Source organism: Peromyscus eremicus, chromosome 2, assembly GCF_949786415.1.
Source record: "Peromyscus eremicus chromosome 2, PerEre_H2_v1, whole genome shotgun sequence".
Taxonomy (NCBI): domain Eukaryota; kingdom Metazoa; phylum Chordata; class Mammalia; order Rodentia; family Cricetidae; genus Peromyscus; species Peromyscus eremicus.
This window is the reverse complement of record NC_081417.1, coordinates 152,771,519-152,798,749: the sequence shown is the minus strand read 5'-3', so window position 1 is coordinate 152,798,749 and position 27,231 is coordinate 152,771,519. Positions and strand designations below refer to the sequence as shown.

General features: G+C 43.5%; 1 protein-coding gene across 1 annotated transcript in view; it reads left to right on the top strand.

Moving 5' to 3' along the window:
• Spen (spen family transcriptional repressor) overlaps nt 1-27,231 on the top strand; it is an 81,045-nt gene that overhangs the window by 11,348 nt on the left and 42,466 nt on the right. Inside the window, exons 2-3 of the mRNA XM_059255324.1 lie at nt 4,386-4,706; nt 8,779-9,255. Coding sequence (XP_059111307.1) covers nt 4,386-4,706; nt 8,779-9,255 — 798 coding nt within the window. The remainder of the gene's footprint in view (nt 1-4,385; nt 4,707-8,778; nt 9,256-27,231) is intronic.

Sequence of the window (27,231 nt, the reverse complement as noted above, 5' to 3'; positions counted from 1 at the left end):
CACAGGGACCGGCACTCGTGTGTGCATACCAGCACATACACATACTTAAAGTTTGAATTGTTTTTGGTTTTTTGAGACAGGATTTCTCTGTGTAAAAGAGCCCTGGCTGTCCTGGAACTCTTTATAGACCAGACTGACCTCAGATATCCACCTGCCTCTGCCTCCTGAGTACTGAGATTAAAGGTGTGTGCTATCATTGCCCAGCCTGAAATGTTTTTTTTAAAGAGTTGATGTTCTAGGGACTTGATACATAGGGGAACAAAACCAAGATTATTTGTTTCATGAAATTTACAATTGCAGTTTCCTAATAGATGAAAAGAAGACCCTTCCTAGTGTAAAACCAATTCCTCAGTTCCACAAGAAACTCACCACACAGTTTCCAGAGCAACATTAACCAGGCAAAGCTGAAAATCATTCCACCCCAGCACTACAATAACAGCAGCACAGCCGGAGAGGCACCGCAGTGCTGGAGAGCTGGCTGAACTTGCATGAGGCCTTCGTGCAGTCCCTAGTAACCAAAATTAAGTAACATCAGTACATTAACAGCTAATGATTTCTCTCAACACCTCCCTCATTAGCTGGATTACCAACAGAAACGTGTGGATAATTTTAACTCCTCCTTTTGAAACTGTTCTCGTAGGCAACAACAACCAACTACCACGTACTTTCTTTGTATAGTCCTCCCACTTCATACAGCAATCCTCCCTGAGTCATTCTTGAAACAAGACAACAGAACTACACCCTACTAAAGAAAATAACACAATCAAGTTTTCCATCTAATCCTGCTTTGCCTACAGCTAGAAGATCACATCTGAGGAGCTGGGAGTATAACTTGGTGACGGAGGCTTGCCTAGCATGCACAAGGTCCTGGGTTCAAATCCCAGCAAACACATATACACAGAGTTTAAAAATCACAACATAGCCAGGCACAGTGGCTCACCCCTCTAATTCCAGCACTCTAGAAGCTAAGGTGGGAGGACCAACACTTGGAGGTTGAGCAGTGCTACAGCAAGACCCTATCTCAAAACAAATAACCAAATTCAAAGCACGATAAATACCTATGATCCCAGCACTCAAAAGATAGGTGCAGGAAGGTCAGCCTCCTATGTCCTTGGAGTGCCTGCCCGTGTGCACCTACCAGTACTGCACAACTTTACTTCTCCTTTGCAGGCAAGATTCTGCAACTGGAAAGAGGGCTCAGTGGCTCAGAGCACTTGTTACTCTTGCAGAAAATCAGGTTTTGGCTCCCAGCTCTCACATGGTGGCTTACAATCATCTGTAACTCCAGTTCTAGGGGACATGATGCCCTCTTCTGACCTCCTCAGGCACCAGGTACACACAAACAAAAAAAACAAGAAATCCCTAAAGCCAGCACCACAGGGGTAGGGTGGTGAGACAGGTCTAGCTTTCCTGGAAGTCACTATGGAGAACAGGCTGGTCTTGAACTTGTAGCAGTCTTCCTGCCTCTCTCTGCCTCTGGGTGTTGGGATTAAAAGTGTGAGCCAACCACACTGGGCTCCTGGTCTCTAGAGAAAAAGCTAATACCCTGAGCTATCCTTGTCCTTGGAGTGATGGGAAAGGAGGGAGGGAACAGGATTTATAACTCTTTGTTGGTGTATGTCCTCTCTCTGCCAAAGCAAACAAAAATCACTGGGCTGTAGTATAACCTTGGGGAAAGTAACAACGTGATTATAATGCAAAATCCTCATGTCTAGGAAAGGACTCCCACCCCCACCCCACCACCAAAAAAACAAAAACAAAAAAAGGGAAAAGACTAAATCAATCAATGCACCTGACAAGACAGTCATGGGTATATGTGGGTATGTAATGCATGTGCAGGTGCCCATGAAGGCCAGAAGAAGGCATCAGATTCCCTGGAGCTGGAATCATAGGAAGTTTCGAGTAATCTGACACAGTTGTGGGAGCTGAGCTCCTGTCTTGTGCAAGAACAGTGCATACTTTAACCACTGGGCCTTCTCTCCAGCCATGAACGTCAGTTTTAAAGCCATGCACCACTGGACCAGCCCCAGTCTCTTCTCATAGTCTCAGGCTTTTCTTCTGCTATGTTACTGAGTTCTCAAACGTATGATCTCAGGTCATTAATATACTGAAATTGGATTCTTCAGGGAATTTCTAAGGACTGTTAATGTTTACTGTAGACACTTGAGAATGTTGAAAGACTAAACCTTGAGGAAACCTGACAGTATTTTGAGTAGTTTTTCATTCTGTCCTGAAAACTTAGATGATTAGTGAATTAGTCAGCCCTCTGGGTCTAGCCAATTATTGATGGAAAATGATGTGTGTTTAAAAAAAAATTTCAGGCAGTGGTGGCCACATGCCTTTAATAACAGCACTTGGGAGCTATAGGCAGGCAGGATCTCTGAGTTCAAAGTCAACCTGGTTTACAGAGTGAGTTCCAGGACAGGCTCCAAAGCTACACAGAGAAACTCTGTCTACAAAAACAAAAAACAAAGACAAACAAACAAACAAAAACCCCACAAAACAAAAACAAAACAAAACAAAAACCAAACAAAAAAACTAATCTCTGGGGGCCGGAGAGATGATGGTTCAGTAGTTAAGAGCACTTGTTCCTGAAGGTACCTCAAGTTCAATTTCCCAGCAACCATCAGTAACTCCAGTTTCAGCCCCTCTTCTAACCTCTGAAGGCACCAGGCATACACATGGTGCATATATGTATATTCAGGCAAAACCACTCATACACACAAAGTCAATATAAAAAGAAAAAATGACCTCTGGGTGAGGTGGCACATGCCTTTAATTGCAGTACCCAGGAGGTAGAGGGCTTGAGTCCTTAGTAGTCACAGGCCAGATGGATAATTACAGTAAAATATCTAGATATCTATTCTGTCCTGCCCCCCTCCAACAGGGTCTCCTGGAGCTTAGGCTGGTCTCAAACTTGCCATATAGCTAAGGGTGATCTCCTGATCCTCCTGCCTCTACCTCCCAAGTATTGGGATTACAGGGTTGAGATTATAGGTATGTGCCCACCCCACAGGAAGTCTGTTTTGTCAAAGCATTTTGTCCATGTAATTAAAAAGTGAGTTTGGCAATGCATGATGACACAGACCTTTAGTTCCAGCACTTGGGGAGGCCAAGGTAGGCAGATTTCTTGAGTTCAAGGACAGCTTGGTCTCCACAGTGATTTCCAGGACAGCCAGAACTATACAGAAAGACCTTGACTCAAAAAAACCAAAACCAACCAACCAAACAAAAGCTTGCGCCCGCTTTCTGATAGGCCTCATTAAAACACACAAAAGGCTGGGCATGTAGCTCAGTTGGTAAAGTGCACACAGAAGTTCTTGGCACCGCAAACAATGGTGGTGGTGCACACCTGTGAGTCCAGCACGAGGTGCTGTGGAATGGAGCAGGAGCACCTAAAGCCCAGCCATTCTCCAGTGAGTTTGAGGCCAGCCTAGAGTTCATGAGCGCCATACCCCGCCCCCCCAAAGAAGGCATATTGTGTTGGTGGGGTGGCTGAGTTAAAGGTTAAAGGTACTCAACAAGCCTGACAACCTGAGTGTGATCCTTGGAACCCACACAGTGGAAGGAGAAAAACCAACTCTGGGAAAGCTGTCCTTTTGACCTCCACCTGCCCACTGTATCACGTGTATGCCTACATGAATACATAAATAAATAAAAGTGTTGTTTCATGGTGAAATACACAGACTATCATGAGTTCTAGAACCCACCATGTAGCCAGACTGGCGATAATTCTCAACCTTCTTGCCTGTATCTCCTGAGTGTTGGGACTGTAGTCACGTGCCACCACATCCCACTTCAGTATTTTAAAACAACTTTGATTTTATTTTTGTTTAATAATCTTTGTTACAATGTTAAGTTTACTAAGTGTTCTTGAAAGGTTAAGTGTAGTTTCAGTAAATACAAATGAGAGTAATAAAAATAATGATGTGCAAATATTTGTTTCAGAGAGTGTAAAACCTGTAAGTGCAAATGAGTTGTGTGTATGTGTATGTGTGTGTTTTAAATGAGAGCCATTTAAATAGCTATGTTGGGGCCTGGGGAGATAATTCAATTCATAAAGTACTTGCTGTTCAAACACAAAGACTGGTGTTTGATCCCCAGCATCCTCACAAAAGCGAGACACACCCCTGTAATCTCCTTACTGGTTTTCCATCTAGCCATCAGACTAGATACCCTGTCTTAGAAAATGAGGAGGTGGAGTAAGACTCCTGACAGGGATCTCTGGCCTCCCCACACAGTGAGCACATGTGAACAGATACCTCCAACAGAAAGCTACTTTGTAGTTCATGTCCCATACATGTATAATGTAAATTACCTTAAAAGGAAACGTTTTGGGAAGGTATTGTGTACATAAATAACTTTACTTCATTTTTTCCCCCCAGATATGGCCGCGTGGAAAGTGTCAAAATTCTCCCCAAGCGGGGGTCTGAAGGAGGAGTGGCTGCCTTTGTGGATTTTGTGGACATCAAAAGTGCACAGAAAGCTCACAACTCAGTCAACAAAATGGGAGATAGAGACCTGCGCACGGATTATAATGAACCAGGCACTATTCCAAGTGCTGCTCGGGGATTGGATGATACAGTTTCCATAGCATCTCGTAGTAGAGAGGGTTCTGGGTTCAGAGGAAGTGGTGGAGGGCCTGCTTATGGCCCCCCACCATCACTTCATGCACGAGAAGGACGCTATGAACGGAGACTCGATGGGTAAGTTCCAAGGTTTCTGTAGGCAGGTATTTTGTATTTGATATGGTGAGAAACAGAAACTCAAATTTAGGGGCCCCAGATGGATTTAAAGTTTTGGGCATTCTCAATGTTTCCTATTTTGGGTTGGAAACGGAAGTGATTTCTGTCCCAGTGGCTGGTACCTCACGGAGTCGTAGAGGATATTTCCTGCAGCAGATTGGATATCTACTCCTGAGATAACATGGTGGAAGAGTTCCTGCAGCAGCATCAGTTCTGGAGTTACCTGGCTTCTAGAAGGAAGTATTCCTCCTTTTGGATATTATCAAGGCCTTCCTTGGATATATCCTTACTACCAGATGGAGCTATTTGGCTGCTGGTTTTGTCTTCGGGCTCTTTGGAATATTTCCGGAATATCCAAGCCTACAGATCCTTTACAAGCTGATAAGCACCTCTCGGTTTTCAGTCTGTAAAGTCTACAAACACATTGGATTGTCACAAAATACCTAGCAGATCATTGATTCTACCATTTGGATACTACAAACAATACTTGAGTGTGGAAATGTGTATGTGGATTAGGAAAACAAAGGCATTGCTTGATTCTCCCTTTTGGATATACTCAATTTCTGTGGAATATACTCAGTTTCTTGATGGAATGGGGAAACAGATGATGGACATTCATAAATGCTGGAATATAGCCGTGTCCTAACTGCTGGAATGTATGGGATGCTGTGATCTCAAGACTCCATTAGCCGAGGGAAGAGGATTACTGTCTCAGCCCGTTGAAGGAACTTTAGCTTTGAACACAACCCCATCCGTTGTGGATACAGCAGTCACATGACTGGATGTCTACAAAAGGACCGTTGTCAGCAACTTTGTCCCTCATTCATTGGAATTGTAGAGAAATTTCCTCGATGCCAGCTGCCTGATCGTATTTAGGGCTGCAGATTTTTATGAATGTGGATCAATTTATGATTGTCTACTATCTCAAGAAAGAAGTCTGGGGGTTTGAGAGTTACACTTTGTCTGGGACTACTTGCTTCCTGTGGAATTATTTTGTCTGGTCACTAAGATTTTTTTTCTTGTGGTTCATCTAAATATCATTTGACACCCTTGCCCACTAAGAAGGTGGATTACCCCTGTAAGAGGGGCCAAAATTGGGGAAGTTATGTTCACAATTCTCTCCCTAGATTTAATTGGGATTATAGGTCGTGTTTCCACAGTTGGAAAAGGTTGGTATGTCCTGACCTGTGTATATTAGCCCCTCTTCTAACCCAAGTCACACCCTTTCTTCCCCCACTAACTTAGACGCATTTAGTACTAATAGATGAATCCAAGACTAGCGGTTAGATTTCAGCTCTGCTTCTCTCGTGCCTGCCTGTGTATCTTCCTAATGGATAAGAACTGCACATACTTACGAAGTACCAGCTAGAGCAGTTAACTGTCCAGAACTGTTGCCTGTTGCTTCTGTTACATCATTAATTATGCTTTTACCAATTAACATTGGTAGTGTGCAGAAAAGACCTCTTACACTGTTTTCTTATAAATCTCAAGGGAACCTTCTTGTTAGACATTGAAATATTTCAATTTCGGAATTGTAGTTAATGAAAAAGGAAAATCGTGTTATTTAATACACTTAGGAAGGAAATATATTACTGATCCCTTCTCCCTTTGCCAGCTTAGTTTTCCATAATGGCAGCAAAAGAAACAAAAAAGCCCGTTGGAGTCCAGGGAGATGGCTGAGTCAGTAGGATGCTTTCCATGCAACCAGACCTGAGTTCAGATCCCTAGCACCCAGTGACGTCCTGGCACAGTGATGTGTCACTGTCAGTCCCACTGGGGAGCTGGAGACAGGGCAGCTGCTGGTGCTTATTGGCCAGCCAGCTTAGCTCAGTTGGTTAGCTCCAAGTTCAGTGAGAGAGAGACCCTGTCTCCAAAAATAGGTGTAGATTGAGAGTGGTGACATATACCTTTAATCCCAGTACTGGAGGCAGAGGCAGGTGAGTGTCTGTGAGTTCTGGGCCAGCCTGGTCTATACAGTGAGCTCTAGATCAGCCAAGGCTACAAAATGAGAATGTGAATAAGGTATAAAGTGGTCAAGGAAGACACCTGGTGTGTCCTCCACATGGCTTTGGATATGTGCAGAAGCACATGTGTGCACAGACATGTGCACACAGCCTAGGATAGTAGGGTTGGTACTAAGTGAGATGGTGAATGAGAATGAATACTGAGGGAGATACTGGGACTCTAGGAGGATACTGAGACAATGATGCCAGTTCTTACAGAGCGGTGAATCTAGTCTTGTTGCAGAGAGTCTAACTCTATCTCTCACGAGTCTTTATTTCTTTTGGTAGAAGATTGATAGAGGGTGAGGTTGCAGAGAAGCTCCAGTGACTTGCAGAAGTAGAGGACTTAGAATTTCTTAAAAGAGTAGGGCTTTTCCTTGTTTTCTTTGTTTGTTTGGTTTTGTTGTTTATTTAATTTTTTTTATTTTTTTTTTGAGACAAGGGTCTCACTGGCCTCAGGGTCACAGAGTCTTACCTATCTCTGCCTCTGAAAAGGGTATGGACTACCATGCTGGGCGCCCGGCATCTTAGGTCCTGCGCGTGCACTGTCATCTATGCAGTAAGATCTGAGCCCTTGGGCTGGTGAACATCCACACCCTGACTGAGAATGTTGAGGGAACTGAGGGTGTAACCCAGTGGTGGGACACTGTCCCCACACGTGCAAGGCTCTGGATTGATCTCAGCACTGCAGAACACCAGCCGGTGCTGTTAAGTCACATCGTGGCTGATCACTGTTCCCCAGTGCTCTTGCTCACCAGCACTCCCAGTTTCGTCTTAGGCACCTCGAATGTAGTCAGAGCCAGGAGAACCTACTTCCCCCAGTCATTGAGCACATAGAGTAAGAAAATGAATCCCGGAATGAGCACTTAAATTATGTGGCACTTGAGCACAAGGAGATAAAACAGCTTTCACATTCTTAGGTAAAGTTATGCAGACTATGTTATTTATGCATCATCCCAGTATTTTGATTTCTAATTATTTGGGCAATTTATATAGCTTAGTAATTTACTCAGAGTACCCAAGCATCAAAAATTAATGAGGCCTGATAGTGGTGGCATATGCCTTATAGCCCTAATTCTTAGGGAGAGTGAAGCAGGAGGATTGAAAGTTCATGTCTAGCCTGGGCTAGCAAGACCCTGTCTCCAAGGGAAGAAAAGTGCAAGAGTAAGAAAATGTTGCATTTGAATTTTTTGATTTGATTGGCAATCCTCCTACTGCAAACGTGGGCTGTCACAGGCTTCAGTGTCTTCTCCGTTGCAGTAAGCAGATGTGTTCTGAAATAAATAAAAGTCTAGTAGATGTTTTATTCAGATGAAACTGTAATAAACTTTAACATTAAGCTGGGCCTGGTGGGTGCATTCCTTTAATCCCAGCATTCAGGGGTAGAGGCAGGCAGATCTCTTGAGTTTGAGGCCAACCTACTTTACATATAGTTCTAGGTCAGCCAGGGTTACATAGTGAGACCCTGTCTAAAAAAAAGAAAAGCAAGCCCCAGATAAGCAGATGCAATGAAAACTTTCCCACTAAAATCAGAGTATAAACTGGGCATTGTGCATTGTGGTGCATGCCTGTAACCCTGGCACTTAGGGGGTGGGTACAGGATCAGAAGTTTAAGGTCTTCCTTATCTACATAGGGAGTGTGAGTTTAGCCTAAGCTATGAGACTGTCCAAAAAAAAAAAAAAAGAACCAAGAAAAGTGTTGGTGTTCACAACACACACACACACACACACACACACACACACACACCTTTCCCCTTTTATACAAGTTGGAAAATCTCCCATAAAAGGATCATCTGACGTGCAGAACTCTACTGAGGAAGGCCCAGCATAGAAGTAAAAAGAAACGACGCTCACTAGTGAAGTTTTGGAGTCAAGTAAAACGTTGAGCTTGTCAGTGTTTTGCTTGCTAAGGTTCGTGCTATTCAGAGAGTGATGAGGCACAGAGACAGCTCTGAAGTGAATGTTTGCATGACTTGCTTTCTGTTGTGCTTGCTCCTTTCTGATTCAGTATTTTCCCCTCCTAAATGCAGGGCTTCAGATAGCAGGGAGCGTGCTTATGAACATAGTGCCTATGGACACCATGACCGGGGGACGGGAGCATTTGATCGGACGAGACATTACGATCAGGATTACTATAGAGACCCTCGAGAGCGGACTTTGCAACATGGGCTCTATTACACTTCTCGGAGTCGAAGTCCAAACCGCTTTGACGCTCATGACCCCCGATACGAACCTAGGGCTCGGGAGCAGTTTACACTGCCCAGTGTGGTACACAGGGATATCTACAGGGACGACATTACCCGGGAGGTACGAGGCAGAAGGCCAGAGCGCAGTTACCAGCACAGCAGGAGTCGCTCACCACATTCGTCCCAGTCTAGAAACCAGTCCCCGCAGAGGCTGGCTAGCCAAGCGTCCAGACCCACCAGGTCCCCCAGCGGCAGCGGCTCTAGAAGTAGATCCTCCAGCAGTGAGTCGATCAGCAGCAGCAGCAGCACCAGCACGGACAGGTAGGTTCAGCCACCTATCTACTCCATATGCTCCTCATGTGTTCTCAGGTGCTTGGGGGTCAGTAGTCATGGTTTTGATCATAGCACTTTTGCGGGGGTGGGTGTGGGGCGTGTTTTCCGAGATAAGGTTTCTGTGTAGTCCTGGCTGACTTGGAACTTGGCTCTATAGACCAGGCTGGCCTCAGACTCAGAGATCTTCCTGCCAAGTGCTGGGATTAAAGGTGTGCTCCAGCAGTATTTTATTTTAAAGAAAGTAATCTTGGATTATATGTTTAGCGAGTAACATGCAGACTTCGACTTAACCAGAATCTAACTGATGGTTTGCCAGTGCTGTTTTATCCCTTATATGTTTAATGTTAAAATTAAATTGCTAAAAAGGAAGAGAAATAGTGACGGAAAGCTGGTGAGGCAGAATTGTGACAAATGGATCTCTGAGGTTTGTCCTCTCTCTCTCCTTCACTCCCTCCCTCCTTCCCTTTCCTTTTGCTTTTTTGAGACATGATTTCTCTATGTAACAGCCCTGGCTGTCCTGGAATTCATTTTGTAGACCAGGCTGTCCTTGAACTCACAGAGATCCACCTGCCTCTGCCTCCTGAGTGCTGGGATTGAAGGCGTGCACCACCATGCCTGTTTTATTTTTATTTCTTAGGTATGTGGAGTCAACTTATTGGGGCCGAACATTTCTAAAAGCTGTTTGGTGAACTGTGTTGGTGGAATACATTGTTTATTGTCATCGAGTAAACTGACTTTAATCATATTTTAACACCACAGTGTGCTTTACCAAATTTATAAATACTTTCTTTCACCTAGTGTCACTGTTTTGTTCTTCAAGGCTGAGATAATGAATGGATTTATTTATTTATTTATTTATTTATTTATTTATTTATTTATTTATTTATTTATTTATTTATTTATTTTTTGGGATATCAAGGAGTTTTATGTTAAAGATGAGCAATAATAAATTGAAGGTCATTTTAACAAGGATATTTAGAGGTCAGGCTGTGAGGATTTTAAAGTTATAGAGTTCAGTAGATGGTACATTCTTTATGTAACATTGGATAGTTTTCTTGTGATTTCTGGGCCTCAGCTCTCTCACTGTTTATATGAACCTTACTTTAGAAGTAGATATGGTGGCACCTGCCTGTAATGACTACTACAGAGGAAGCTAAGGCTCGAGTCCTTACCTTGCCTATAGAGTAAGACCCTGTTTGAATCTGCCACTCCTCACAGCAAAACAACCCCAGATTCCCGGAAAACAAGTAAGACTTGTTACTGTGAGTATTAAGATGAAAAGGGCATGTAATGTGTTTACTGCAGCCTCAGAATATAAATATAAATACAAACACTCCTGTACTAGCCAGCAGCCATTCTGGCTTCATGATGCTCACAGGCTTGAGCATTCCCTCTTCCTTTGTTATTTAGACTGTTAACCAGGTGCCCTACATAAGTTTAGGTGGTATATGTTATAAACCTAGAGGACACAGCTTCTTTGACCTGGTTAAAAAGTTCAGATCTGGGCTTGGGAGAAGGCTCAGCTGTTAACAGCACTGGCTGCTGAACCCAGGTTCAATTCCCAGCACCCACATGGCAGCTCACAACTAGCTGTCTGTAACTCCTGTTCCAGGGGACCCAACACCCTCATACATGCAGGAAAAACACCAATGAATATTAAAAAAAAAGTCCAGATTTTTCTTTCAATATTATGGGCTTAGATTTAAGAGAAGCAAATAGCCACATGATTGAATAGCTCTCTTAGGCTTCCTAATTGCCTAATTCACAATAATAAAGTGGAAATTTTAGTCTCCTTTTCCTAATCTAGCTATGATCTAAATATTTGGGAAACTGCCATATTTGAGTGAAGCAGGTGTTTAACTTTTGGGAAGTCAGAGAAGTTAGATTGTTGTCTAGACCAATGGTTGATGAAGTTAATACTATGAACTGATTATAAAATCTCATTGTTTCTTTCTCCTGCCTTGAGTTGTTTTTATCATTTCTCTAAAATCTGCCATTAAAGGAACCCCACAGCGTTTCAGTGGGTTCGAACTTTCCTGAAAGTGTGTGCAGACGCTGATGTTGGTGTCAGGAAAGCCTTTGGTGGGCAGCTTTCCCCTGAGTGCTGTGGTTACAGTCTGAGTGGGACTGAACACTTCAACACAGAAGTGATCTAATCCTGCTCATGGAGCTAATCTCTGCTCACACGGGTTTATGTTTGTTTGTTTGTTTGTTTGTTTTAGTTTTTTCTCTTTCTTTCTTTCTTTCTTTCTTTCTTTCTTTCTTTCTTTCTTTCTTTCTTTCTTTCTTTCTTTCTTTTTCTTTCTTTCTTTATTCCTTCCTTCCTTCCTTCCTTCCTTCCTTCCTTCCTTCCTTCCTTCCTTTCTTTCTTTCTTTCTTTCTTTCTTTTTTTGAGACAAGGTTTCTCTGTGCAACAGTCCTGGTTGTCCTGGAACTCATGTTGTAGGCCAGGCTGGGCAAGAATTCACAGACATCTGCGTGCCTCTGCCTCCTGAGTGCTAGGATTAAAGGCGTGCGCCACCATTGCCCAGGCCTGCTCACAGTTTTTGAAATCTGTGTTCTGATTGTCAGAACTTGAAGAAGGGCAAGATGTACCTGGAAACGACCTAAGGACTAAATCTCAGGGAGAAAGTGGGTGAGCGAGAAGATACCAGGGATGATTGCGGCAGGTGACTGTCTAGGTTACATAGAGGATGTGTGCTGGAGGGCCATCGGAGGGCCATGTCCCACCAGCTGAGCGATTAATTTGTCTTGCTCACACAGGGTTTTATATGTTTAAAATTTAGAAGTTTAGGGCTAATTTTGTTCCTTGTACTTTGTACTGATAAGCCATATCATAGCAAGGAGGCCAGGGATTCAAGTTTGCTATTTGAGGACAGCTCCCCGAGGGTTTGGGGAAGGGTCATTGATAATGCTTACTCCGTGTTGTTTGCGCCGCGGCGCCCCCCCCCCCCCCCAAGTCTCATCCTAGGCTGGCCTCAGACCCATTGTGTAATGGAGCATGATCTTCCTGTTTTCTTTCTTTCTTTCTTTCTTTCTTTCTTTCTTTCTTTCTTTCTTTCTTTCTTTCTTTCTTTCTTTCTTTCTTTCTTTCTTTCTTTTGTTTTTGTTTTTGTTTTTTTGGAGACAGGCTTTCTCTGTATAGCTTTGCACCTTTCCTGGAACTCACTCTGTAGCCCAGGCTGGCCTGGAACTCACAGAGATCCGCCTGCCTCTGCCTCCTGAGTGCTGGGATTAAAGGCGTGCGCCACCACCGCCTGGCGATCTTCCTGTTTTCTACCTCCTCCATGTTGGGAGTACAAGTGTATGATGCCATGTCCTATTCTATGGGCTTCTCAGGTTGAGCCTGGGCTTTCCATATGCCAGGCAAGCCTGCTACCAACTGAGCTGTTGAGCCTGCTGCCAGCCTGATTCTGCTGTTAAAGTGTTTGTTTTCTCCTTTTAAGAGGTTCTAATACATTTCTTGGGTTATTGGTTTCTTTTCATATATAGTAATACAGAACACACACACGCACACAATTTTCTTTTTCCTGAGTAGAGGGAACACAAGATTGTGTTCACAATTCCCAGCCACATTTTCTTTTTTTCTTTTTTCTTTTTTTCCCCCAAGACAGGGTTTCTTTGTGTAGCCTTGGCTGTTCTAGAACCAGCTCTGTAGGTGGACCAGGCTGGCCTCCAACTCACAGAGATCCACTTGCTTCTGCCTTCCCAGTGCCACCACTTCCTGAACAGTTCCCTTGATTGAGGGCACGTAAGAGGGTTCCAAAGGAGACATGCCCTACAGCAGTGTTTTCTGGACCTGCGTATTTCAGCCTTAACGTATGTTGCTTTTAGTTCCTTACCTGAGCCTCACATATTAGCTTATCGAGTTCCTTCTATTAGCAGTGTGACAGCTGCTTTGCACTGACCGTTTGCTATCTACATGTAGAACAGTGGAGAACAGGAGAGTTATTTGACTCTTAAGAGGCAGCTTTGGTTGGGCTGTGAAGGATATGTAGAAGTTAAGAAAAGAAGAAAAGGTATTTTAATTTAGACAGAGGACTTTGAGGGCAGAGGAATGATCTAAATGTTTTGAGACCAGCAGATAATTTGTGTGTGTGTGTGTGTGTGTGTGTGTGTGTGTGTGTGTGTGTAAGTGTAACAAGGGCTCTCTACATAGTGCTGGCTGTCTTGAAACCTTACTATGAAGCCCAGACTGGTGTCAAACTCAGAGAGTCACCTGCCTCTGCGTCCTGAGTGCTGGCTAAGACCAGCAGATAATTTAAAAATGGCTTAAGCATGTTAATAATTCAGGATTTTATCCTTTTACAATGAAATTTTTTTAGGTTTATTTCATGTGTATTAGTGTTTTACCTGCATGTGTGTATGTGTACCACATGTGCCTGGCTTCCACAGAGATCAGAAGATGGTGTTAGGACCACTGTGTGGGTGCTGGGAACTGAACCCAGGTCCTCTGCAAGAGCCAGTAAGTGCTGTTAAGCATGGAACCATCTCTCCAGCCCCCGGGGTTTGGTTTGTTCTTTATGCAGAGACAAACACTTAAAGGCGTTTGAAGAGATAGCTTATGAGATGTGTGCTTTGGAAAGGCAACTGCTGGACTCACAAGGTAGAGTGCTTGTCTAGCATGCATAGGGCTTTGTTCTTTAACACATGCGCTCTCCAAATCCACAAACTTTACCACCCTCCTCTCCAGAAAATCAATTAGCCAACCAAACCAACCCCATCAAAACCATGGAGGTTAAATTAGAATAGATATGGTTAGTCCCTGAGAGAAGGAAAGCTTGGGTTGTGAGAGCCCCTGACTGGGGATGATGGGGGACACAGTGTGTTAACGAGTCAAATTGTGCTGACTCATGAAAACCAGGATGAACTTTGTAGTGTCTGAGTCAGTGGTACACCACCAGGGCTCTCCACCAAGAACAGGACTAGGAGCATTTTCCCAGAATGAGCTTAAAACCCTAAACCCACGTGATTCTTAGTTAACGTGAAGGGAAAAGCAGAATGGAGATAGGTGGGAACTTTGGTCATGTGATTGTGAATAAAATTAGGTTCTGTGGTATTGAGAAGGGTTTCCTAGTCTTGTGTTCCTTTATTAGATGTTTTCTTTTCCTGTATAATTAAATCATACGAAAAGAGTTATATTTTGAAATGTTATACAAATTTAGACTATTTCATTTTGTTTTGGAAGAAATGGCTCTTTTAATTCAGGCCTGGTGCACACATTTATCATTTCAGCAGGAGGATCAGAAGTTGAAGATCCTCCTCAGCTGCACAATGAATTTCCAGGCCAGCTTGGGATACATGAAACCCGGTCTATAAAACAAACAGAAGACATGGGTATCCCTTTAATTCAAGCACTGGAGAGGCAGTGAGAGGCAGGCAGATCTGTGTGAGTTCAAGGCCAGTGTGATCTGTAGAGTAGGTTCCATACCAGCGAGGCTACATAGTGAGACCCTGTCTCAAAAACACCTTCCAAAAAAAGAAAAACCAAACCCATGAACAGACAAAGTAAAACAAAAAGCCCCTCTCCCTCTCTGTATTGGGTGATTTTTAAATGTAATAGTCATAAAAGCTACTTAGAGGTGTTTCAGATTAACCTTGTATATTGACACAATGTAACTTGTCCATACCATAGTTTCTCTTGTCACTTTGGCTGATTGGGAGGCCAACCTTTGACCCACTGTGATTGACCCAGCTTTAGTGACAAGACTCTAGCAGCCAGCCCACCTCAAGTGAGTGAGCGAGCACATGATTAGTGACTGCGATTGCGCAGTCTTCCTGGGTGAGGCATTTACTGTTTCTCATAGCTTGTCACAACGTTTAGCTATTGAGAAATAGGCCCCTGTATAAACTCCCTGTGCTGCCCTGTGCTGCTGGAGGTAACTTTCTTTGTCATAGCTACCATTTAATGGGTCACTTTTCACCCCCCCCCCCCTTTTGAGATAGGGTTTTTCTGTATAGCCCCTCTTGGAAGCTCTGTAGATCAGGCTGGCCTTGAACTAAAAGATTCTCCTACCTCTGCCTCCTGAGTGCTGGGATCAAAGGTGCGCACCACCACCTCTAGCCATTTTTCCTTTAATAGAACACTTCACATATTTGTTTTAAGGTGTGTGTGTGTACATGTCCATGATGTATGTGAATGGTTGTGTGGCTATCATGTGCTTGTTGAGGTCAGAGGACAGCACTGTGGAGTTGGTTCTCTCTTTCCACCTTGATGTGGGTGTCGGGAATTGAACTCAGGGGCCAGTCTTATACAGCAGTGCTTTTTATTTACTGAGCCATCTTGTGGGTCCTCAGCACAACACTTCATTGTTCCGTTCGTTCGTTCGTTCATTCATTCATTTTTAAGGGTTTTTCTGTGTAGCCCTGGCTGTCCTGGATCTCGCTCTGTAGACCAGGCTGGCCTCAAACTCAGAGATCCGCCTGCCTCTGCCTCCCAAGTGCTGGGGTTAAAGGCATGTGCCACCACTGCACGCTCCAGCAGCACATAGACTAAAATTGGGGCAATACAGAGAAGATTAGCATGGCGTCTGTGTGTAGCAATTTTACATGTATCACAGTTTTAGTGCTTGAAACAAGAACATTTATTACGTAACTGAGAGTTGAAATTCTCAGAATGAACTGGATGCTGTAGTCACCGCCCAGTGGGGTTTGGGTGTTTCTTCACTAGATACACACCTGAATCTTAGCAGACAGTTTGGACACCTCATTGGCCTGGTGTGGTAGTAGCCATGCCAGACATGCACAGAGCACTTCATCCTGGGTGTGGCATGGCTTCCTCCTCCTCCTCCTCCTCCTCCTCCTCCATCATACATTTCCTTTACATTAGAGTAGTTGACTTCTTCTGAAAGGAAAGTGGAATATTGGTTGTTGTTGTTGTTGTTTAAAAGTTGATAAAGAATTTCACTGTGTAGACCAGGCTGGTCTAAAACTCACACAGATCTACCACCTGCTTCTCCCTCTTTAGTGCTGGAATTAAAGGTATATGCCACTCTACATGCTAAAAATTAAATTGTTAAAAGATTAACTGTGCGTGTGTGCGTGTGCGTGTGCGTGTGTGTGTGTGTGTGTGTGTGTGTGTGTGTGTGAGAGAGAGAGAGAGAGAGAGAGCGCGCGAGCACATGTATGTATACAGCCAGAGGAGGCCAGAAAACAGCATCAGATTACCAGGAGCTGGGGTTACAGGTGGTTGTAAAATTTTAAAAACCATTTATTCGTGTGTGTATGGTGTGGTGTATGTGCACCACAGTTGGTGTGGCTTTGGAGGACCACTTGCAGGGGTGTAGATTGTGTCAGGTTTGGAGGCAAGTTCCTTTTAACCCTGTTAGCCATCTGCTGTCTAGGAAAAATGTTTGTTTGTTTATTTCTAGGGATATCTGTTTTTTTGTTGGTTTGTTTGCTTGTTTGGGTTTTTTTTTTTGGTTTTTTTTTTGGTTTTGTTTGTTTAGTTGGTTGTTTGATTTTTCGTTTTTTCAAGACAGGGTTTCTCTGTGAAACAGTACTGGCTGTCCTGGAATTCTCTCTGTAGACCAGGCTAGCCTTGAACTCACTGAGATCCACCTGCCTCTGCCTCCCGAGTGCTAGGACTAAAGGTGTGCACCCCACCCCCAACCCCTCAACCCCAGCTTCTAGGGATATTTGTAAATGTATTTATTTTAAATAAAATTTTTGAGTTAATTACATAAAAGTTGTCTATGAGTGGATATGGTCTTGTATGATGTAATCCTAGGACTTGGGAGGTGGAGACAGGAGGATCAGGAGTTCAAGGCCATCCTCAGTTACATGAGACCCTGTCTAAAATGAAAACCACAGTTGTCTACAATGCCCCTAAGCTTTCCTGTAATGGTAGATAATTTGGAATTTTATCTTACCCAAATTTGGAGTAAAATGTAAAAAAAAAAAAAAAATTAAAATCTTGAATAAATTCTGGATTCCCCTCTGCACATCTTGCTGTTGGAGATCAAATGAAGACCTTGCTCTACCCTCAGATATACTTATGGCTTCTGAATGTTTTGACACTAGACATAAAAAGGTTACAGAAAAAAAGGACCCTTTCAATTAAAAAAAGTTAGCATAATGTAATCCTGGTACGTTGCAGGCTGAGGCGGCAGCCTGGCCTGCACAGTGAGGCACTGTCCCTTTGAGATAAGCTCTTGCTCCCTGTGAAGGTTCTGTGCGTGCATCTGAATAGTCTGGGCAGATCAGAGGTAGCTTTGGAGAAGAAGTTTCAGCTTTACAAGGAACTCTTGCAGTTCACCGACTGAAGTGTGAAGACAGTTTTCCCTCCTGTTCACATAGAAAGGCTTTCACAACTGCAGTCTCCTTGCAGGGCTGGAAAGTGTGGGGAACCCTGGGGTTGGTAACATGGTCTGTGGCGGTTGACACCTGCCTTCAGCTGTTGTAAGTGTGGTTTGAGGTGTTAATTAGAATGAATGCTTTGTAGAATCTTACCTTGTGTGTGCGTGCATGGCAGTACATTCCTGTCACGATGAGCATGCCTGCAATTGCCATCCATCTTTAAGGCAGGGTCTCTTGTTCCCTACTGCTCCTGTCAAGCTAGCTGGCCTTAGAAAGTGGTGGTTCCTCGTGTTCGCACCCCACAGCTCTTAGGGATTCCAGATGCAGGCCCCCATCCGGGAATGTCTGGTTCTGGGGATGGAAGCTAAAGTCCTCAAGTTGCTCAGGAAGCGTGTCACCAGCCGCTGAGGAGCCATCTCCCGACCCTTGTTTTGTTTGTTTGGGAGAGGCTCTTGCAGCGCCCTACCTCTTTTGTTCAAGGATTTCCATGGATACATACTGCTATAATTTGGGTGAGTGCTCATTTTTATTACCTGCTTATGCACTTTGCTATGATAATATCTACTAGAAATTACCACAGGTGAGAGTAACTTTTATACATATATACATCAACGTTTCTTGCTGGGTGTGGTGTTGCACACCTTTAGTCCCAGCATTCTGGAGGCAGAGGCAGGCCAGCCTATTCTACATAGTAAGACCCTATATCAAAAAAAAAAAAAAAAAAAAAAAAGAAAAAGAAAAGAAAAGATCAAGATAAATTGCTTAAATTGAAAAGTTATGATTATTATTTTTTTTCTGTTTGAGTGGTATGGAGAAAGATGCCTGTGGAACAGCCCATTAAAAACAGACTCTTGCCCAGGTGGTGGTGGCACATGTTTTTAATCCCAGCACTCGGGAGGCAGAGGATCTCTGTGAGTTCGAGGCCAGCCTGGTCTACAGAGTGAGTTCCAGAACAGCTAGGACTATTACACAGAAAAATTCCTGTCTCAAAAAACAAACAAACAAAAAACCAGACTCTTGTCAGTTGCAAAAAAGAAATATATACATGTGAATTTGTGAAAGTTAGCCATTAGGTTTATATTGCTTTTTTGGAATAACAAATGAAATGTTAGGATTTTGGGGAGTGGGGATGCTGTAGGGTTTGGAACCCAGGGCCTTTCACGTGCTCTCCCACTAAGCTCTATCCCGTAACCAGTATATACTCTTTAGGAGGGCTGCTTCTTCATTTGTCTTGTGGCCCTTGGTTTTACCTAAAATGCAAATATTTGCACTCTCATTTAAGCCTAAGTCAGATGCCTTATCCAAGGGTTCAAAAATAGTGTCATCTGGGCTGTAGTGGTGTAAGACTTTAATCCCAGCATTCGAGAGGCACAGGCAGGTGGATCTCTGAGTTTGAGGCCAGCCTGGTCTACACATTGAGTTCCTGAACAGTCAGGAATACACAGAGAAACCCTGTCTCATTAAACCCCTACCTCCTGCCCCCACCCCCCCAAAGTGTCAAAGAAATTCTGCCATGAGCAAAACCTGTAATCTTTACTGTGGGCCTTTCTAGCTGTTAGATGAAGTTTCTAGCTTCTAATTTCCAGTTGTTGTCTGTGATGGAGTCCAGTGAGAGTCAGCTAATGGTGTTAGGCACCAGTTACTCTGCCTTCTTGAAGCATGGTGTCCAGATTTTTCTAGAAGTTACATCAGAACGGGTAGTCAGTGGCCAGAGCTGAGGGACATTCAGTCTTTGTGTCCTAAAACGCCTCCCAAGCCTTTTGTTTACTTCCCAAGAGAATGTTTGCGCATTTCTCTGCTTCATGTAGTTCAGGGCTGTTGAAAGTTAAGGAAAGAACACCGAGTTTTCTGGAGTCTCCCAGTGGCAGCCTGTAGAGGTCACTGCAGAGCCCTGTTTTGCAAATGTTCCTTTTTTGGTCGTTGCATGCTTGGCTTTGTTGTTCCTTGATGCCACACAACCTTGTGTCTTAAGGCTGTGAGCACGGCCGGGCTGGGGGGTGGGGTGGGGCTAAGTGTGGAACGGGAAAAGCGTCTGCTCACTGATGGTTCTGGTGGGCTTGCCTGCTTCTGACTGTGGGGAGCAGGTCCGTTTCCTAGCTGGTTTCCCAGAAACACTGTATGTATTTTAGTTAACACTTAAAAAACAGTGTGCCTTCTGGTGGTGCCGGGGCTGGAAGAATAGGTCTTGCATTTTGGGAACAGTGATGGGCTGACCGCGTTTGCTCTGCTGCTGGAGAAAAGAACCCAGTGTCGGGCTGAGTTTTGTTTGGGAAGATAGGAACTGTGTGTTTGTGTCTTGAGCCAGCCTGAACTGGAATTATCCGGTTTGAGCTGGCTGTTTGCCACTTCCTGGAGTCTTCCTTGTTTTGCCAGCATTTGCCTTGTTTGTGGTGTCCCTGGGCTCAGGGGCTGAGGCTGCTGCAGGCCTGGTGACATGGGTGTGGCGTGGGTGTGCTCGCAGGGGCGGGGGTCCAGCAAGCCTCACGGCTGTTGTCACGCTGCAGGTCTCCCTTTTGCCCCTCACCTCTGCTGTCCTGAGGCCCGAAAATGGGGGGCTGTCCCGCCCTGTCGCTGCCTTGCTGCGGCACCACCACATGCTCCAGGAGCTGGTGATTGGCGGCCCTGGAGCTGTTTTTAGCTCACATCAGGTTTTTCGTTCTTTTCCCTTGGCTTGTGCTGGAGTTGCTTTTGGTTTGTTGGGTTGAATGGAATTTAAAATAAATTGGGGTAAATCTGTGCTTTGATTATTATGTGGGTTTTAATTTTGATGTAAAATTTTTTACCTCCCCAAGGCAGGGTCTCACTATGTAGCCCTGGCTGTCCTGGAATTTACTATGTAGACCAGACTGGCCTAGAACTCAGAGAGATGCACTGGCCTCTGTCTCCCTAGTGCGAGGATTAAAGGTGCAACCATATCCAGGTCACAAGAAGCCTAGGTTGGCCTCCACTTTCTGGAGGATGACCTAGAAATTTTGACCCTAGTCCCTCCACCTCCTGAGTGGTGGGCTATCGGTGTGAGAAGCCTGGTTCTCACCATTTGATTTAGTAATTCCTCGACACTTTTTGATTTTTAGTGATGGGAATCGGAAGCTAAGATTTATGCTTCTGAGCAGGACTCTACCACAGAGCTGCAGCTCTAGCGCCCCCTCCCCTCCTTTTCTTGAGATAGAATTTCACTCTGTGTTCCAGACCAGCCTGAACTTTTCTCTCTCCCTACCTCTCCCTCTCCCTCTCCCTCTCTCTGTGTGTCTGTGTCTGTGTGTGTGTGTATGGTGATATTTTATTTGTATTAAAATGTTATTTGTATATTAATAAATAAAGTTGCCCGGGGGTCAGAGCTATTAGCAAGCCATAGGAAAGCAGGGCAGTGGTGGCGTACGCTTGTAATCCCAGCACTTGGTAGGCAGAGCTGGGTAAGTCTCTGTGTGTTCAGGGATACAGCCATTATTGGACACACATGCCTTTAATCTCAATACCAAGCATGGAAAACCTGGAGGCCTATACAGACAGGCCGTGAGGAGGTGGTCATGTGGTTGGGTTTACAACCAATGAGAAGGCAGAACAGGAACTCTATATAAAGACTTTAACACAGGGGTAGCTCTGGTTCGGAGAGGTAGGATCACTGCAGGAGGAAGGGTAAGGTTTTAGCTCTTAGCTCTGACCTCTTGGCTTTCTTATTGGTTCTGTGTTTCTTATTTAATAAGAAGGTTGGTTACATCTACGTGTGTGTGTGTGTGTGTGTGTGTGTGTGTGTGTGTGTGTGTGTGTAGGTTAGAAGGGTTATCAGACTCCTTGGAGCAGGAGTTAGGGTTGTTTGCAGGATGCCTGGCTTGTTACATCCGTCCTGGGGTCTGAACACTGGTCCTCAAGCTAGGGGTGCTAACCACGGAGTGCCTCTCCAGCCCACTGGCTTCACTTCTGTGCCACCACACCTGGCTAAAAATTTATTTTTGATATGGAAAAGAGTGTTAATGTAACAAAGGAAAAAAAAAAAAAAAAGAAAAAAGAAAAAGCAAGCCGGGCGGTGGTGGCGCACGCCTTTAATCGCAGCACTCGGGAGGCAGAGCCAGGCGGATCTCTGTGAGTTCGAGGCCAGCCTGGTCTACAGAGTGAGATCCAGGACAGGCATCAAAACTACACAGAGAAACCCTGTCTCAAAAACCAAACAAACAAACAAAAGAATGTTAATGTGAAGATTATTTTAAAGTGATGACTGATATCTTCAGTAGAGGTTTTTACTGTGTGTCTGTGGACATACAGTAGAGTTGTGCTGGAATTAGAGGGAGATTGAGAAGATACCCGTGTTGCTCCAGAACATGATTCACAGACTCAAAACTGAGGGCGTTTGGTGACTCTTCCTTATTTTCAGCAAGGACAGCCGCTTTTGATGTGCTGTGCCAGTTCTTGCTGGCATTTTGCACTGTAGCTTTGTGTCTATGGGTTGTAACACGAATTTCTAAATGGTCGTACTAAATAAAAAACTCAGGGGAGCTAGGTAGAGTGAATTCTGAAAGGTCAGAGAAGCAGAACAAGCCACAGCTAACCTCACCCTAACAACTCCTCATCAGATCCTGTTTCCACGAGTCCTCACCCGAATGGATCTTAGCTGAACTGCTGCTAAAAACCTCGAAGCTTAAAAGCCTCTAGTTCCTGGTTTTCACGCTTTATATACCTTTCTACTTCCTACCATCACTTCCTGGGATTAAAGGTGTGTATCACCATGCCTGACTGGTTCCAGTGTGGCCTTGAACTCACAGAGATCAGCTAGGATTAAAGGAGTGTGCTACCACTGTTCTCATCCATCTTGTTCCTTCCCATATCATCTCCTCTCCCATCTCCTTCTCTCTCTTGTTCCTCTCAAGTTCTTACCCATCTAGTTCCTCCATTCTCTTTTCTCTTCTCTGTCCTCCACGTGCCCTGGAAGTCCTGGTATATATACACTTACAAGCAGTATTCCCTTAGCAGTGTAAAGCCAGGCTTCCAGGGTCAAACAGAGGGGTGATAAGAATCACATAGGGAGGCAATAACCGTTAATTATCATTTGCAACCCCAAAGGGAAATGACCAATGGGGAAATGAATTAACTAAAGGCTAAATTCGGGTAATATCTAAGAAGAGGGAATCTTATGTGCTCAACTATAATCTTAAACATGATTGGTAGAAAATGTTAAGAATCTTTAAGTTGCTAGGTCAATGGGAGAAAATAAAACTGTCTTCTTTTTTCCTGTGACTCATATCTGTCCAAGCTATCTGCCATTTTTCTGCAGGGTGGGGGAAAGTGTGCTCAGTCACTAGGCAACCTGTGTACAGCTAGATGCCTCTGGTGATAGTTAAAGGGAGATCTGGAACCAGAGGTAAGGTTTGGGAAAGCAGGAAGTAAAGCTTAATTGGCACATCCGCCAGGCCTTCTCAGACAAGTAGCCCAGATGCTTAAGTCTGTTCTTAGAGAGTACAGAGGTATCTCTGATAAGGTACTTTCCTCCTTCTGGGGATGGACCTGGTCGGATGCTGCCAATGATGATAATTACAGGGAGGCTTGAACTGGGGTTCTGGCTGAGCATAGCTGTCAGCACAGAAGGTTATCTAAATATTCCTAGAGGTGGTTAGGTAAGGAGTTAGAGGTCTATAAAGTTAGTAAGGCTGTAAGAAAGGAGGGTCTGAGCTAAATTGTGTAAAGCTATTACTGAACATCCACCTGACCTAGGCGGTGTCTCCTTGTGGAATTTACCTTAAATCAGGAGACTAGCATGTGGACTGTTATTACTGCTAGTCCTTGAAAGTGGCCAAGGGAGATATCTGATTCCAGAGAAAGCCTTTCCTGAGGCTCTTCTCCAAATACCTGGAATGTGTATGTCCAGAGAGTGATCAGTCCACACTGTTAGCCCTTCTTAGGGAAAAGTCAATTGGGAAAACTATGAAGGCACACATGACTTTCATAACAGAATACAGCTGATATATAACAAGCCAAGTAACACCAAAAACTCCTTGGGATTTGGCTTCCTCTGGAGGAATTCCCTGATTACTCCAGGTAGTGACTTTGCCATAACCAGCTGAGTTCTTATGATATATTCCTGCGGCCTGCAGCAAGGTTTAATATAGCGGCTATTCAGTTCTCTGACCCCCAGCTAAGTTTATTGGGGTGCATGATATATCAACAACATTTCCCCCTTTTTTTGGTTAAAATTTTAAAAAGTTATAACAAATATAAGAAAAAGTATATACAATATATAGTCAAGAATTACATTAACAATGTCTAGTCCATTAACTTGACAGATTCCGACAAAAATTCCATTATATACATTAACAATGTCCAGTCCATTAACATTTGACAAATTCAGACAAAAATTTCATTACTTATCCTATTTAAAACAAGTAGTTCCATTTATTTATTTATTTATCCATTCATTCATTCATTCATTCATTTATTTATTTTGTTTTTTTGAGACAGGGTTTCTCTGTGTAGCTTTGCGCCTTTCCTGGAACTCACTCTGTAGTCCAGGCTGCCCTTGAACTCACAGAAATCCGCCTGCCTCTGTCTCCTGAGTGCTGGGATTAAAGGCGTGCACTGCCACTGCCCGCCCAGCAAGTAGTTCCTTTTTAAAATTAGATTCAATAAGCTTCCTTTTATCTTATCATATCCATATTCTCTCTTTTTTCTTTTCTGAGTAGATTCAAAAGTCTACCTTTTACCTTAACATTTCTATATCTTCCCTTTTTTCTTTTCAGAGTAGATTCAATAATTTACCCTTTTCTATTATTTCTTTTTTTTTTCAGAGTAGATTCAATAATCTACATGTTATCTATATCCTCTTTTTTCCTTTTCTTTTTTTTTTTTAAACAAGAACCCTGAATCTAATACCTTTTTGTTCAGCTTTTCCCCCCCTGACCATTAACAATTAACAACTTGTAATCAACCATTGTAAACAATGACAATATCCATAACTCAAATGACCCAAAACTCCCACCCCACCTTGTGGGAATGTGGGCATTGTTTTCTTAAAATTACTTCCTGCTTTCTGTGGGCAAAGACATCTTTAGGGAATCCTGAAAAAAATTTTTTTGGGTTAGTTGTCAAGTCCTGGGAGAGTTAGCTGTATCATTTGTCCAGTCTCTGCAGAATGGGAAAGTGTCTCCAGTCCTTGTTCGAGTAGTCTGTGAATCATCTCAGCTAGCAATCTCGAAATTGTTCTGAGCAGTTTGTAGTCCAAAGCTGATCTCTGGGTGATGTTTGTTAGCTTAATGGCTTTATCATAGTCCATGTGTGTAACTGAAGTTTTTTCTAGTCCTGCCTAGCCCATGGTCAGGACAAATCTCTCTCACCCGCCTGTCCCGCAGCCACTTAGACGAAACCGAGTAAACACATAGAGATTTATATTACTTATAAACTATATGGCCGTGGCAGGCTTCTAGCTATCTAGTTCTTACATCTTAAATTAACCAATTTCTATAAATCTATACCTTGCCACATGGCTCGTGGCTTACCAGTATCTTACATGTTGGTACTCATGGTGGCGACTGGCAGCGTCTCCTCACTCAGCCTTCCTGTTCCCAGAATTTCTTCTCTGCTTGTCCCGCCTATACTTCCTGCCTGGCTACTGGCCAATCAACATTTTATTTATACAGAGCGATATCCACAACACATGTGGAATCGTCGTTGTGGGATCCCATCACCTGTTTGGAAGACTTCAAAGTCTCTGTTAGGTGTAATCATGGTTCACTGCAGAAAATTTTTTTTTGGATACCTCCTCTGTGGTTTGGAGCAGTCACAGTCTGTAAATGTCTGCCTCTCAGAACCATGAACATTCTTCCCTAGAAGAGAATATCTTCACAGCAACTTCTCCCCATTACTTGCCTCGCCAAACTTCTTGAAACTGACCTTTGCTGATGCTTTCTTGTAACATAATGGTTTTGGCAATTGTTTTCTGAACAAGCAGCAGTAAACCCTTCATCCCTGGTAGCAGTGTAGCTGCCACCACCAACACGATGAGAAGCAGCTTGTAGCTGTCAGCAGAGGACACCACCTCCATGGTCTTGCCGCCACTGTCTGTGGCCTGGCCCAGCCCCAGCTGCAGCTTCACCTCAGCAAGCCTCCCAGGCTGGCCTCAAACTGGGGATCCTCCTGCCTCCACCTCCTTCAGCAAATCCTACCAGCGTGCACCACAACAACTGGCTTCATGCAGCTTGGGCCTGAGCTGGGTACTGCAAGGCCACAGGCAAGCCGCTTTTTTGTAAATCGGTGCCCCACATTGGGCGCCAATATAATATGAATCTTAAAGGGTCTTATTAATAAAAAACTTGGGAGCCAGATATTGGGGTGAATGCTGAAAGATCAGAGAAACAGAACAAGCCACAAGGAACCTCACCTCGCCAATTCCTCAGGTGATCTTGTTTCTTCAAACTGAAAGCTTCTGAGTCCTCACCCGAATGGATCTCAGCTAAACTGCTGCTCAAAAGCCTAAAAGATTGAAAAGCTTCTAGTTCCTGGTCCTCAGTTATACCTTTCTGTTTCTTGCCATCACTTCCTGGAATTAAAGGCGTATGTCTTTCCCAGGCAAGACATGAGATCTCAAGTCCTGGGATTAAAGGTGTGTGTCACCATGCCTGGCTGTTTCCAGTGTGGCCTTGAACTCACAGAGATCCAGATGGATCTCTGCCTCCGGAATGCTAGGATTAAAGGTGTGCGCTACCATTGCCTAATCTCTATGTTTAATATAGCAGCTGTTCTGTTCTCTGACCCCCAGATAAGTTTATTGGGATGCACAATATATCAACCACAATGGGTGAAAATTCTAAAGAAATGGTTGCATTTAAAGGGAACAGCTTTAGGCTGATGTTTCTTATAATTTGTAGTCACTTAAAAATAAACCAGTGCTCCCAAATGGTAAAAACTAAGCTGTCTCGTGGGTATTTTAGTGCCTTTCAAACCTTTTAGACCTAAAACTGCTTCTAAACACATTTGAAAAGTATGCAGTAGTAAACTTCTGACCTGGGTAGGAAGGAGAGTCAGTGCCAAGGTTAAATCGGAAGAGGACAAAATCTCAAAGTACACTGTTATAAAAATATAGGCTATTATAGATATGATAAGATAAAAGGATAGATTATTAAATCTTTTAAAAAGCAACTTGTTTAAAATATTTTACATTGGTATAGATTTTAATTTATTGGTACAAATTTAAAGTTAATTTTGTTATACTGTGTGTATATTTCTACTCTTGTTTAAGGTATTATGTTTATGTAACTCATTTAAATTGTAATAGATAATTAAGAAATACAGATTAATAATTAGTCTTCTATGATAGTCAAACTTACAGTCATGTTAAGTTTTCTAGGTATACATAGATATAATTCAATTAGGTAGATAATCTTCAAACACCTCAAAGACCTACAGAATATGGCATTTAAAATGTTTTAAAACCTTAGACTTTCCTGAACAATGAGACACATTTGCTCCAGACAACACCCATTTACTTCAAAAAAAAAAAAAAAAGATGGTGTCGAAAACACTCACACTCCATATGGAGTTTGTCTTCTTCTTGGCAAAAGTAGCCATTTGTGCAAGAATCTGTTCTTGCATGGACTGCTTGACAAAATGTTGTATTGATTGACTACAGGACCCATAGAAAGGTGACCACTGAACTTTATAAGGCAAGATGGTCCTTCAGATTCC